This window comes from Bos javanicus, chromosome 19 (assembly GCF_032452875.1).
Source record: "Bos javanicus breed banteng chromosome 19, ARS-OSU_banteng_1.0, whole genome shotgun sequence".
In the NCBI taxonomy this organism is placed as follows: Eukaryota; Metazoa; Chordata; class Mammalia; order Artiodactyla; family Bovidae; genus Bos; species Bos javanicus.
The window spans coordinates 21,167,660-21,181,140 of record NC_083886.1 but is presented as its reverse complement, the minus strand read 5'-3'; the positions used below and the strand labels follow the sequence as shown (position 1 = coordinate 21,181,140).

At 51.7% G+C, this 13,481-nt stretch overlaps 1 protein-coding gene across 1 annotated transcript in view; it reads right to left on the bottom strand.

Moving 5' to 3' along the window:
- The window catches only part of SARM1 (sterile alpha and TIR motif containing 1), a 25,601-nt gene extending 12,120 nt beyond the window's left edge, over positions 1-13,481 (bottom strand). The window contains exons 1-5 of the mRNA XM_061390512.1: positions 12,554-13,481; positions 5,422-6,040; positions 2,327-2,539; positions 1,930-2,021; positions 1,610-1,845 (exon numbers count right to left, since the gene is read on the bottom strand). Coding sequence (XP_061246496.1) covers positions 1,610-1,845; positions 1,930-2,021; positions 2,327-2,539; positions 5,422-6,040; positions 12,554-13,023 — 1,630 coding nt within the window. The 5' untranslated portion in view covers positions 13,024-13,481. The remainder of the gene's footprint in view (positions 1-1,609; positions 1,846-1,929; positions 2,022-2,326; positions 2,540-5,421; positions 6,041-12,553) is intronic.

Sequence of the window (13,481 nt, the reverse complement as noted above, 5' to 3'; positions counted from 1 at the left end):
ACTTAAAAAATTAACACCCATTGCACAAAATGGATGTAGAGAGGGAATAGTATCTATTTAAAACTTAATCAGGGGCTTCCTTGGTGGCACAGTGAAGAATTTGCCTGCCAATGCAGGGAACACAGATTCCATCCCTGTTCTGGGAAGATTCCCCACTCCTCGGAGCAACTAAGCCTTTGCACCTTAAGACACAACTACCGAGCCTGTGTGCCGCAACTACTGAACCTGTGCACGCGAGAGCCTGTGCTTGGCAACAGGAGGAGTCACCATGATGAGAAAGCTGAGCCTCGCAAGGAAGAATAGCCAGCTCACCACAACTGAACTAGAGAAAATCCGCGGGCAGCAGGGAAGACCCAGCACAGCCAAAAATAAAATTTAAAAAACTTAATCAGGACCTGGTCTATGGCAATTGATGATAAACATTAGCTATATAGTAAATTAGTAAATTAAATAAATTAATAAATCAAGAGGGCTACTAGAACCCTAGACTTCACCCTGACTTCCCTAAAGCACCCACACTTTGTAAGCTGTCGGCTAATAGGATAAGCCCCTTGCCTTCCCACCCACATTCCCTGTATGCAGCCCCCAGGTGGGTCTTACCTCCACACTTGCTCACACTGCTCCCTCCACCTGGACCACTTTTCCTGCTACCACCATCCCTTCCCCCACCCCCAATACAGCCTGCAAGACCTGGGCAGCCCACCCCGGCTCTCCACAGCCCAGGCCTGGGCGCACAGGGTAGCTGGTGCTTCCTCTAGGTTCCCACTGGAGTCCTGGACATGCTACCTGCTGCCCTCATGTGCTTGTTTATAGATCTGCCTTCCTTCCACCCTCCTACCCACCTCAGACTGGGAACTTGGGTTTTTTTTTTTTCACAGTAATCACTCATTTGCATTTAAACAATTGTATCACCCAATCAGTTAGCTCTTAATACTATAGATTTTAGAGTAGAAAAATCATACTGTATACTTCTTGTGTCAAGCTTGCGTTGATTATGTTTATGAGATTTGTATACACTGTGGGTGGAGTTAAGTATTTCCTTCATATGCAGATACCACCAGTGATGGTCATTCAGGTTGTTTCTAGTCTGGGGCTATGAGAAACACAACTGCTTAGATGGGGAACTTCTTGAGGGCAAGAACCCTAGAATTCACTCTGACTTCCCTAAAGCACCCACACTTTGTAAGCTGTCGGCTAATAGGATAAGCCCCTTGCCTTCCCACCCACATCCCCATGTTAGTCACTCAGCTGAGTCCATTTTTTGCAACCTCGTGGACTGTAGCCCACCAGGCTCCTCTGTCCATGGAATTCTCCAGGCAAGAATACTGGAGTGGGTAGCCAGTCCCTTTTCCAGGGGATATTCCCAACTCAGGGATCAAACCCAGGTCTCCTATGTTGCAGGTATATTCTTTACCCCGTGAGCCACCAGGGAAGCCAAAGTGCAACATACTCATCTTTGCATCCTCAGAGCCCATGTGGCACAGCCTACATGCTCAATCAATCCACAGTGAGGCTCCAAGTCCCCACAGTGCATCTCCCTTCATCACTCCAGGGCTGGCGCTGGGGCCGAAGCTGGGGCAGGGGTGGGGGCCCAGGTGGGCGGGCTCACCTCTGGCGGCCGTGAGGATGCGCGCGCGGTGCACACCCAGGCAGATGCCACAGTCCTCCAGGAGCTGCTGCTCGGACACGCGGTGCAGCAGCGAGCGGTCCAGGCCGCAGCTGACCAGGCCATAGGTGTATTGGCGGAAGCGCGGGTCCAGGCTGCCCAGCCAGTCAGCCAAGTTGCTGCGGTCGCACGTTGCGTAGTTGGCGAAGGTCTTGAGCTCCGTGAGCTCCCGGAGGAACCTGAACCCAGGGGAGGAAAGGATGCTGAGGTCTTGACTGGGGAGCGAAGGGGGTGTAAAAACTAGCGGGCTAGGGGCTCTGTACCTCTTGCGGATGATGCCCGACTTCATGCCCAGGTCGGTCTGGAGTTCCTCGTCGGTGAGCCGCAGAAGCAGGTCTCCATCTACTTGCTGCTCCTGGAGGAGGGGTCAGATGTGAGGAGAGACCCCTCTCCTAAGCCTGTGGACCCCACCCAGCATAAGATCATGGGGAGGGAGCTGGAGATGGCGCTGGGAGGTGGATGGGACCCAGATGAGAACCGTAAGACTTGGAAAATGGCTGAGTACAGGCTCCCCACCCCGAGAAGGCCACCCCGGGTGCCTCAGGCGAGCGGTGCCGGGATGGGGCGCTGTCGCCTGTGTGCAGGGCGCCCCTAGAGGCCACGCGGCCCTCGGGGATGCGCTTGCTCCGACTGCCAGCCGGCGACCCCGTGCGGCTCTACCCGGAAATTCTCGCAGTACTGGGAGAAGCCAATCTGCTGCAGCCATGTCTGGACCTCGGCTTCCTTCCAGCTGGGCACGCTGGGCAGGATGCGCCGCGGCACCTCCTCGCCCAGCAGGCGCAGCGCGCGCTTGGCCAGCGCCGATGTGGTGCCATTAGTGGAGTAGGAGACGAGGCGTTTCAGGCTCTGGATGGCACCTATGTCGCTGAATACCTGGGGAAAAGTGTGGGGAGAGGAGGTGTTGGATGCACCAAATCACCAGCCGCCCGAAACATGCCTGGTCCCTCCCCTCCCCTCTTCTCCCCGCTGTAACCACACTGTCTCCCCTTGCCCTGCCTTCACCCAATAAATCACTGAGTGTTGTGGATTTCCCCTCCTGTTGTTCAGTAGCCCAATCACGTCTGACTCTGCGACCCCATGGACAGCAGCACACCAGGCGTCCCTGGCCATCTCCCGGTTTGCCCAAGTTCATGTCCATTACATCGATGCCGCCATCCAGCCATCATGTCCTCTGACGCCCTCTTCGCCGTCTGCCCTCAATCTTTCCCAGCATCAGGGACTTTTCCAATGAGTCAGCTGTTCTCATCAGATGATCCCCTCATCTCTTCTCCCCACTGAAACCACACAGTCTCCCTTTGCCTTGCCTTCATCCAATAAATCACTGAGTACTGTGAACTCCCCCTTCTGAAGCTCCCTCAGCTATTCACCAGGTCCCTCTCATGTCTCCCCTCTACAACTGCTGCTGCCCTGGGAGAAAGCCTAGATCTCAGTATGGCTGCCAGCTTGGGCACCAGGCAGCCCTCGCCCACCAATCCCTCCTCCTCCCATCCCCTTTCACCAAACCACCCACCTGTACAGGCTCTCCCTCCTCTGGGCCTCAGTTGTGCTATTGCCAGACCCTTAGTTTTTCCAGCCTGCTTGTGGGAATCCTACTGATCTATTGGATCCAAATTGATTGGCACCTCCGCCATGCAGCCTGCTTTGATTCCCTCACAGCTGGGCCCATACCTCCAATGAGACCTTGTGCCACACTCTGAATGCCATTGTTGTTGACTGATAGTGCAACTTCCACTGGACTGGAAGCTGAGGTCATGTCTTAATCTTCCCTGGGGTCCCATAATTGGCACACTGCAGGGCACTCACTGTGTCTTTATTAGACGGTTCTCACTTGGCCTTGCTGGGAAAGAGGTGCCAGAGTTGGTGGTCATGGCTTTTGCCCAGACCCCCTCCTTGGGGTCCTCACTCTGTGCTTCCCTTTAAATCTCTCCTCCCAAAGCAGAATGACCTGCTTTGTATCACCAGTCCTCCCACGGCCCCACTCTGGGGTGCAGAGAGGAGAATCAGAAGCTCCTAGAACACCAGACCTTGGAAGAGGCCTCAGAGACCCCTAACACAATGGTCTCTTCTGGATCTATGGGAACACACACAATGGGTGACAATCACCTGTGAGACACATTCCTCTGATGTCGCCTGTCCAGCCCCAGATGACCACTGTCATACAGACAGAGTCTGCCCATGCAATGTGCACCATTCTCTGTGCACCAGAGGTCACTAACCCCCAAACCTCCAGAGGAATACAAAGGAAGGAGAGTGACGTTATGTGAAAGTAAAAGTCGCTCAGTCGTGTCCAACTCTGCGACCCAATGGGATGTAGCCCACCAGGCTCCTCCATCCATGGGATTTTCCAGGCAAGAATACTGGAATGGGTTGCCATTTCCTTCCCCAGGGGATCTTCCTGACCCAGGGATCAAACCTGGGTCTCCTGCATTGCAGGCAGACTCTTTACCTTCTGTAATATTTAAAAAACAAATCCTAAAAACTTTTGATAATTTAACTATTAGTAGTCTCACATCCAGGGTAAAAACAGCTGCTGTGGTCTACTCCTTCAATTTTCCAGAGGACAAAAATGAGACATATAAAGGCCCAAGACTTCCCTGCAGTCAAGTGGTTAAGACTCCAGGCTTCCACTGCAGGGATGCAGGTTCAATCCTTGGTCAGGGAAGTGCTGCTTGCCATGAGTTTTAGCCAAACTTTAAAAAGGCCCAGAGAGGGGAAGCCAGGTACCCAAGGTCACACAGCAAGTTAAAGTAGAGGGCAAAGGCTGTGGATCCAGCCCTGAGACTGGGAACCCCTTGGCACTCAGGTGGAGTTATCTGGCTGACACACAGATGTCCTGCCCCAAAACTGTGTCTCTATACTTCAACTCCTTCCTAAACTCCAGAGCCAAATGACAAAATGGCCCTCTGGAGTGCCCCAGCTGGTCATTTCTGAGGCACTTCAAACTCCAGGTGTCCCAATGAATTCACTTTCTGCCTACCCCCAACCTGTCTCCCTGAGTTCACCTTATTTCAGTACCGGGTGCCATCACCCACTGGGTAGGCTGTGTCCCAAGCCAGGAGCCAACCTCAGATCCTTCCTCTTCTTCACCCAGCCACCCAGCAAGTCTTAATTCTATCTCTTCAGTACCTCTGGATGGAGAAGGCAATGGCAACCTACTCCAGTACTCTTGCCTGGAAAATCCCACGGACGGAGGAGCCTGGTGGGCTGCAGTCCATGGGGTCGCTAGGAGTCAGACACGACTGAGCGACTTCACTTTCACTTTTCACTTTCATGCATTGGAGAAGGAGATGGCAACCCACTCCAGTGTTCTTGCCTGGAGAATCCCACGGATGGGGGAGCCTGGTGGGCTGCCATCTATGGGGTCGCACAGGGTTGGACACGACTGAAGTGACTTAGCAGCAGCAGCAGTACTTCTGGAATCTGTCTGCTCTCTCTGCCTCTGCTATTATGCCCCAGACCTGCACCATCCCAACTGCCTCCTGCCATGGCCTATCTGACCCCCTGGCCTCCAGCCTCACCCATGGCAACACCAACTCCTTGCAGCTGTCAGGAAGGTCTTTGTCAAACGCTGGTGTCCTCCGTGTAAAACTTTGGTCTTGCCTTCAAGGCCACAATGACTAGTCTCTAATCTTTCTCCTTATTTCACCTAACCCTTATGTATACTTCAAGTCCCAGTTTAATGTCATTTCTTCCAGGAAGCCTTCCCAGATTCTGTCTAATCCCCCATCCCTACTCCACCCTTCACCTGCACCCACCTTGGTCTTGCCCTGCAGACTCTTGATGGCTGCCTCCGCACAGAGATAGAAAGCCCCGATGCACTGCGCCTCCAAGCGCGAAGAGTCGAGCAGTGGCACCAGACGCTGCAGGTCGTCAGGAGCGCGGCCCTGGCTGGTGTCACTGGCGTCCACCATGCAGCGGGCGAAGCGCCCGGGATCCAGCGAGGCCACGAGCGGCTCCACGAGGTCCAGCGTGCCGGAGCGCTCCACCTCGCGCTCCACCTCCTTGTTGGTGGCCAGCACGGCCACGGCCAGGCAGGCGTGCAGGCGCAGCAGCTCGTCCTCCTTGGAGAAGGCGAGCGGGAAAAGCCACTCGGCGGCACGCTTCTCCACCATGCGCCGCTGCGCCGCCTGGCCCCCGTGCAGCGCGCAGTTGGCTAGCGCCAGCGCGCAGTGGCGGAGCAGCGCCTGGTCCGTGCGGCGGCACCAGTACAGTACCGCGTCCAGGCCGCCGGCTGTCACCAGCTTCTGGCACGTCTCCTCCGAGTGCTTGAACATGTGCTCCAGGATGCCGGCCACGCTGCGCGCCAGCTCCACCGGCTCACGCTCCTTTGCCAGGTTCAGGATCACGCCCAGCCCGATGCGCGCCACGCGGTCCCTGCCGAGAGAAAACAGGAGGGAGACGTGGAGTTGCTGCGGCCTGGGGTGCTTGTCTTAACCTCACAGGGGTCACGGCCTCGTCAGTTATCCCCTCTGGGCCTCACTGTAGTGTCAAATAGGACGTGAGTCTGGTCCTCCCTGCCTCTCTCACCTCCCTCACTTCCTGCTCTGGTGCTGTGTGCTTAGTCGCTCAGTCGTGTCTGACTCTTTATGACCCCAGGGACTGCAGCCCACCAGGCTCCTTTGTCCATTCCATGGGGATTCTCCAGGCAAGGACACTGGAGTGGCTTGCCATGCCCTCCTCCAGAGGATCGTCCCAACCTAGGTATCCAGCATTGCAGGCAGATTCTTTTTTTTTTTTCTTTTGCATTATCATTTTTTTTTCGTTTTCTTTATTTTATTTTTAAACTTTACATAATTGTATTAGTTTTGCCAAATATCAAAATGAATCCACCACAGGTATACATGTGTTCCCGATCCTGAACCCTCCTCCCTCCTCCCTCCCCATACCATCCCTCTGGGTCGTCCCAGTGCACTAGCCCCAAGCATCCAGTATCATGCATCGAACCTGGACTGGCATCTCGTTTCATACATGCTATTTTACATGTTTCAATGCCATTCTCCCAAATCTTCCCACCCTCTCCCTCTCCCACAGAGTCCATAAGACTGTTCTATACATCAGTGTCTCTTTTGCTGTCTCGTACACCGGGTTATTGTTACCATCTTTCTAAATTCCATATATATGCGTTAGTATACTATATTGGTGTTTTTCCTTCTGGCTTATTTCACTCTGTATAATGGGCTCCAGTTTCATCCACCTCATTAGAACTGATTCAAATGTATTCTTTTTAATGGCTGAGTAATACTCCATTGTGTATATGTACCACAGCTTTCTTATCCATTCATCTGTTGATGGACATCTAGGTTGCTTCAATGTCCTGGCTATTATAAACAGTGCTGCGATGAACATTGGGGTACACGTGTCTCTTTCCCTTCTGGTTTCCTCAGTGTGTATGCCCAGCAGTGGGATTGCTGGATCATAAGGCAGTTCTATTTCCAGTTTTTTAAGGAATCTCCACACTGTTCTCCATAGTGGCTGTACTAGTTTGCATTCCCACCAACAGTGTAAGAGGGTTCCCTTTTCTCCACACCCTCTCCAGCATTTATTATTTGTAGACTTTTGGATTGCAGCCATTCTGACTGGCGTGAAATGGTACCTCAGCAGGCAGATTCTTTACCTACTGAGCCACCATGGAGAACCAGACTTCTCTGATTGTAAGGGTACTCCATCTTGGCCACCGGCTTTCCAGGTGGCGCTAGTGGTAAAGAACCTGCCTGCCAATGCAGGATACGAAAAAGACTCAGGTTCAACCCCTGGGTTGGTTTGATCCCCTAGAGGAGGGCATGGTAACCCACTCCAGTATTCTTGCCTGGAGAATCCCATGGATAGAGGAGCCTGGCCAGCTACAGTCCATAGGGTCACAAAGAGTCAGACATGACTGAATGCTTACATGCATCAGTAAGCATTGCATGTTTGCATGCATCCTGGTCACATCCATTGCCTCCAGGACACACTTTCCTGGAGTAGCAGTATGTGGGATGGTTTAAGAATTCTAGCTCTAGGGACTTCTGTGGTGGTCCAGTGGCTAAGACTCCGCACTCCCAATGCGGGGGCCTGGGGTTCAATCCCTGGTCAGGGAACTGGATCCCACTTGCTGCACCTGAGTTAACATGCCAAGACTAAAGATTCCACATGCTGCAAGGAAAACTGAAGATCCTGCATGCTGCAACTAAGACCCAGCTGAGCCAAAAAAACTAAATAAAAGTTTAAAAAATTCTAGCTCTAGAGCAGATCCCCTGGGTCCTGGTAACTTCTCTATCATATACTAGTTGTGGGACCTTGTGTACCTTCCTTTATTCTTTTCCTCATCTCATAAACAAGATGGAAACAATTCCTACCCCTAGGATTATTATGAAAACCCATGTAATAATCCATGTAAAGTGCTTGGCACAGTACCTGACTCTTGGAAAAGACTCCATAAACGTTAACTTTTTATCATTTGAAGTGTCACTTGAAGGACCCTATTCTTAGACTTGCCTTTCAATTTCTCTTCACTCTGTGCTCTGTGACTGGAGTGTATTTATTTATTCATTTAACAGATCATTTATTGAGGACTTACATGCGCCAGGCACTGCATTAGGGGCTGAAGTTAAACAGTGACAAAGAGAGACTGGAGTTTATACACAGCTAATATGGAGACAAATGGTAAAGTAAACAGTGTGTGAACAGAGTAACAGTTATCTGATCAAAATGATAGCAAAACCGGGTGACATAATGGAGAGTGCCTGGGCAGAGGGATACGTCTGAGGAGGTGACATCTGAGAGTTAAATGTCCAGAGACCCCTGCTTGCAAGTATCTGGAAGAAAAACATTAAAAGCAGAGAGAACAGCGAGAACAAAAGCCCCAAAGCCTGATGAGCATGGCATATTCCAGGAAGAGAAAGAAGGTCAGAGATATTTGCAGTGTCTAAAACCAACAAGGAAAGATATAAAATCAATAAGGGATTCAAATGTAGAAAGGATATATAAATAAATATTCAAATCAACATGCAAAAGGCAGTAAATCCACCAGAAAAGGGGTGAAAGATACCACTGGGCAATAACAAGAGGAAATTCAGAACATTAACAAGCAAATAAAGAGATCTAATTCACTAGTAACCAGAGAAATAAACATTAAAACAGCTGTCACTTTACACCCATGAAAGGGGCAAAAAGCAGAAGTTACTTCAAGTGGTTGAGTTGGAAGTTTGAAGGGAAGAGTGAGGAAAGAGTTCTGGGGGTCTTTTGAGCCAGCTCAAAACATTTGGACTTCATTTTTCTAAAAGATTTTCTGTTCATGTATTTACTTATTTGTATTTTAGATAGTGTTGGTCTCTTCTTGCTGCACACAGGCTTTTTCTCTAGTGTGACAAGCGGGATCTTCTTTCCACTTGTGGTCTATGGACTTCTTGCTGCCGTGGCTTCTCTTGTTGTGGAGCTCCAGGCACCCCGGCTTCAGTAGTTGTGGTGCTGGGACTTAGCTGCCCCGAGGCATGTGGGATCTTCCCAGACCAGGGATCGAACCAGTGTCCCCTGCATTGCAAGGCAGATTCTTAACCACCAGATCACCAGGGAAGCCCCTGAACTTCATTTTGACAGCAAATGGGGAGCCACTGAAAGGCTTCAGGAAGGGGAGTGACCTGGTAACACATGGATTTTAGGAAACTCATTCTGGCTGTTGTGGGGAAGACAGTCAAAGGGAGAGAGCTTGGAGGCCAGGAGAGCAGGCAGCAGAGTTGAGACACTCCAAGCAGAGGTGAGTGTCTTGTCTTCCTGACTTCCACCAGTGATGCCCCTCAAAGACTTACAGGCCCAGCCAGCCATCAATTCCTTGCCCAGGGAGCACCACAGTGACCACAGTGCTTGAGACTCTGAGTCCACTGCAGGGCCCAGCTGAGCCCAGAACATGGCCTGAGGCCAGGAGAGCTTTGCTGATCTGATCACTGAGCTCTGCAGCCCAAAGGAACAGATGGCTTCCAATCATCCACTCGGGCAGTCAGCACTATAGTTGTTCCTTTAAGCAATGAGAAAGCCAAAGCTCAGAGAGGTTACATGGCATGCCCAGGGTTACACAGCTGGTGGGAGGCACAGCTGGGATTTGAATTCACATCTGTTTGTCTTCAGGGCTCAAGATCCTTCATCTGCAATTTGTGCTTCCAGAACAATCTGACTATATACACTCCAAGTTTATCAGAGCCAGGAATTGCTTAAGAAATCTCTAATCCAACAACACCCTCATTTCTGAGGCTCAGTGAAGGGAAGGGCATGTTGAAAAGCAGCAATTCAGAGAGAGAACTTTATTCTTTTTTTTTTTTTTTTAGGAATTCTATAAGGACTTTATTTTACTTTTTGATGAGGACCATTTTTAAAGTCTTTATTGAATTTGTAATAATGCTGTTTTCTTTTTTTTGTCATGCAGCTTGCAAGCTCTCAGCTCCCCAACCAGGGACTGCACTCGGGTCATGGCAATGAAAGCCCGGGATCCTAACCACTAGGCCGCTAGAGAACTCCTAAGTTTTCATTTCTTGAACCTCAGCCCTCATCTTTCTCTATGCACTTGGCATCTTTATAGAGTTGAACTCTGTGCTTATTGTGAGAATTAGTCACTCAATTCCCAACTCTTCTGTAGCCTTAGAAGCCTTAGAAGTCTGGGTTCAAATCACAAATCGAAAGGAGGGGTAAACTACACACGTATACACATAGACAAGACAGTGTGTATATATACTGATAATATACACACATATGCAAGTGCTGGTATATGTACAGGCTCTCTCAGGAAAGACACACAAGAAACTCGTTTCTCCAGTTTGCCTCCAGGGAAGGGACCTGGATAGACAGAATGTTTAAGTGTGTACCTTTTTTGTACTTTGCATTTGAATTTAAGTGCACTAGTTTTTTTCCCCCTTTCTTTCTTTTTTAAAACCCATCCCCTCCACTCATTCACTATGTATTCTTGGAAAAGTCATTTGCCTCATTATGATCTTCTGAAGGGGGCAGGCTGTGATTTTATTGATTTATTTTTAAATATTTATTTATTTATTTGGCTGTGTCAGGTCTTAGTTGCGGCATGCGGGACAGGGGATCCAGTAGCTCTGAGGCATGTGGGATCTTAGTTCTCAGACCAGGGATCAAACCTGCATGCCCTGAATTGCCAGGTGGATTTTTAACCGCTGGACCACTGGGGAAGTCCCCAGGTTGCAGTGAGAGTGTGGTGGGACCAGGCTCAGAGGGCCCTACCCTGACAGGCTTCTCCTGGTATTTCAGGGTCAATGAAGCTGTGACCTAAGCCCCCAGGCAGTAAGTGTGGCAGCACCCCAGGGAGAAGAGAGCTGCAGGAAAGAGAATGGCAAAAGGAGTGGATACACCGATGGAAGAACCTCCTTTAAGAGGAAGCTGGTTGGTGGAGGAAGGAAAAGATTTAATAAACACAAATTCTCAGCGTGTCACCACACTCCTTCCTGTCTTGCCCTTCCAGCCTCTTCTCCAAGTAGGAATGGGGGAAATTCTGCCTTTCCCTGTGAGGATTTTGATCTTTTGATCAGAACCTGGCTCGCTGGGTTCTGTCCTTGGTCCTGAAGTGATGCCAACCAGCATGTTATTTCTTGGAACCAGAGACATGGTTAGCGTGACTCCTCTTTCAGTAATTCCGAACCAGGTGAGGATTGTTTTCAACTTTGAAAAATAGTGCTATTGGCATCTTGAAGCCCTCCTTTTCCTAGGGTGTTGGCTGTTGCACCCTTTCTCTAAGAGTTCAGGTTAGAGCTGCCCCATCACACATACAGGACACACCCTTGGGCCCTGGCCCATCACATCCAGTGAGAGCCTGCTCCATCTGCTAGCCCTTCACGTTCACAGCCCATCTCCATCAGGAAGATTAATGACTTACTGAACAACCCTAACTTGGTCTCCCAACTTAAACTGCTTTATTCATGCATTTTTGACAGTTGTATCATTTCCACCAACCACAAGGCTATCTTTACTTTTTGAAAATGCCCGTTATCCATGTCCATCACACTTGTGAGAGCTTCATAAACGGACAGCGACCCTTCCAAAACCCTTCTAAACCTGAGGGGTCTGAGAATTCAGTGTGAAACTGGAATGTGAAAGTCTAGTCTGCTCCAGCATGAGAGGGGAGAGAAAATGGGTTGGGATCCTCATATTCCAGGAGAGATTCTGAGAGACAGGAAAGAGGGGCCACCAGGCTTCAGTTGGACCCCACCTGCTGTATCTTGGTTGGTGTGGGGAAGATGTAGCTGCCTAGCTCCACACTTCAGTCCCCTCTTCCCCCACCCATCATCCCAACTGAAAACCTCCTGTTCCCCATTAGCAGGCAGAGCATGAGATTATGTCTGTCCCTGTGACATGAAGCAAAATGAAAAGAGAAAGCAGGAAGTGGATTAGGGGTGGCATGAAGGCAGCAAGTAACCTTAGGTTAGCACTCATTTCAGCCTGGGAAGAGAGGAAAGGTATTCCCTCCTCCTGTTTTCTGAGCAATGTGTCCTCCTCTCTTAGTGGGAGGGAGATGGTATGGCAGAGTGAAGGTAACACAGAGGGATATCCAGTCCAAGGGGAGAAGGGCTGTGGGTTCAGAGGATCCCACCTCCATTCTCAGAACCAGGGACAGATTCACGACCTACTACTCCATTCCTCCCCTCCCTGTCTCATTCCTCACCCCACCAGCTCTGGGAGTGAATGCTGACTGCACCATTAGTTCACTCTGTGACTGCTGTACAAGTCATTAAACTCTTCCAAGACTCAGTTTCCTCATCTGTAAAATGGACACGCTGGTTCTCAACAGCGATATAATGCAAGGATTTGTGAGGTGAGGCAGGAAAGGCCCAGTGCGAAGCACTGGAGACCCAGGTGACCCCACATCCCGTGGCGCCCTCCGCCCCAGCCCGACCCCCTCACCGGTTCTCGGCCACCAGGATCTGCTCCAGCAGGCGGGCAGCCTGCACGCGCGTCTCCAGCTCCGGCGCCTGGAGCAGGCGTAGCAGCAGGTCCAGGCCACCGTCCAGGCGGATAGCGTCGCACAGGCCTTGGGCTACCTCGCGGCCCATGGCCGGTAGCAGCCAGGCCTCCTCGACAAGCTGGAAAACTTCAGTTAGGCCGGCTCCCAAGGCCCGCACGCTGACTGCCTGCTTCAGCGCCGACAGCGCCTGCTGCAGCTCGGGCAGTGCGCGCTCCAGGGCGCCCTGCACCTCGGTGCTTGCCCCCGGCGATAACTCGCGGGGCCTGCGGCTGCCCGCCACCCACCATTGGCTCGCGCCGCCACCCCCGTCCGGCCCCGGTACCGCTAGCCGCTCAGCGTCCGGCCGTGGGCCCGACATGGCGAAGAAACGGCAGAGCTTGTAGGCGGAGAGCAGCAGCGTCAGGACCATGGGCGCGGGGCTGCGGGGGACATCCCCTGTCTGGAGGGGCGGGGCCGGGCGGAGCGACCCAGAGCTTGGGAAAAGGAGGATGCGAGAGCGGACCGCGGGGGAAGACGATACAGGAGGGAGGGTGGAGGGAAGGGGACCAGGCAAGGGCACCGAACCTAAGTTTGGGGAAAGGGTGAGCGCAGGATCTTGGACGAAGAGGTTGGGGTGGGGGCGCAGGGCCCACTGTCGGGGACAGGCGGGAGGAGAGAGCGGGAAAGGCTAGGAAACTGGACCCAGGCGAGGGAGGGTTTAGGAGGCAGCAACTAGAACAAAGAGTGGCTCCAGTTCCTGCTAGGTTCGCTGAGATGCTCTGCAGCAGCCCCACCCCTGAGAAGCGGCGGACCGCGAGCCGACGCCCCTCCTCTGAGTCTTCCGGGGCTCCTCCCCTGCCGCCTGCGTAGCCCCACCCCCAAGTCTTC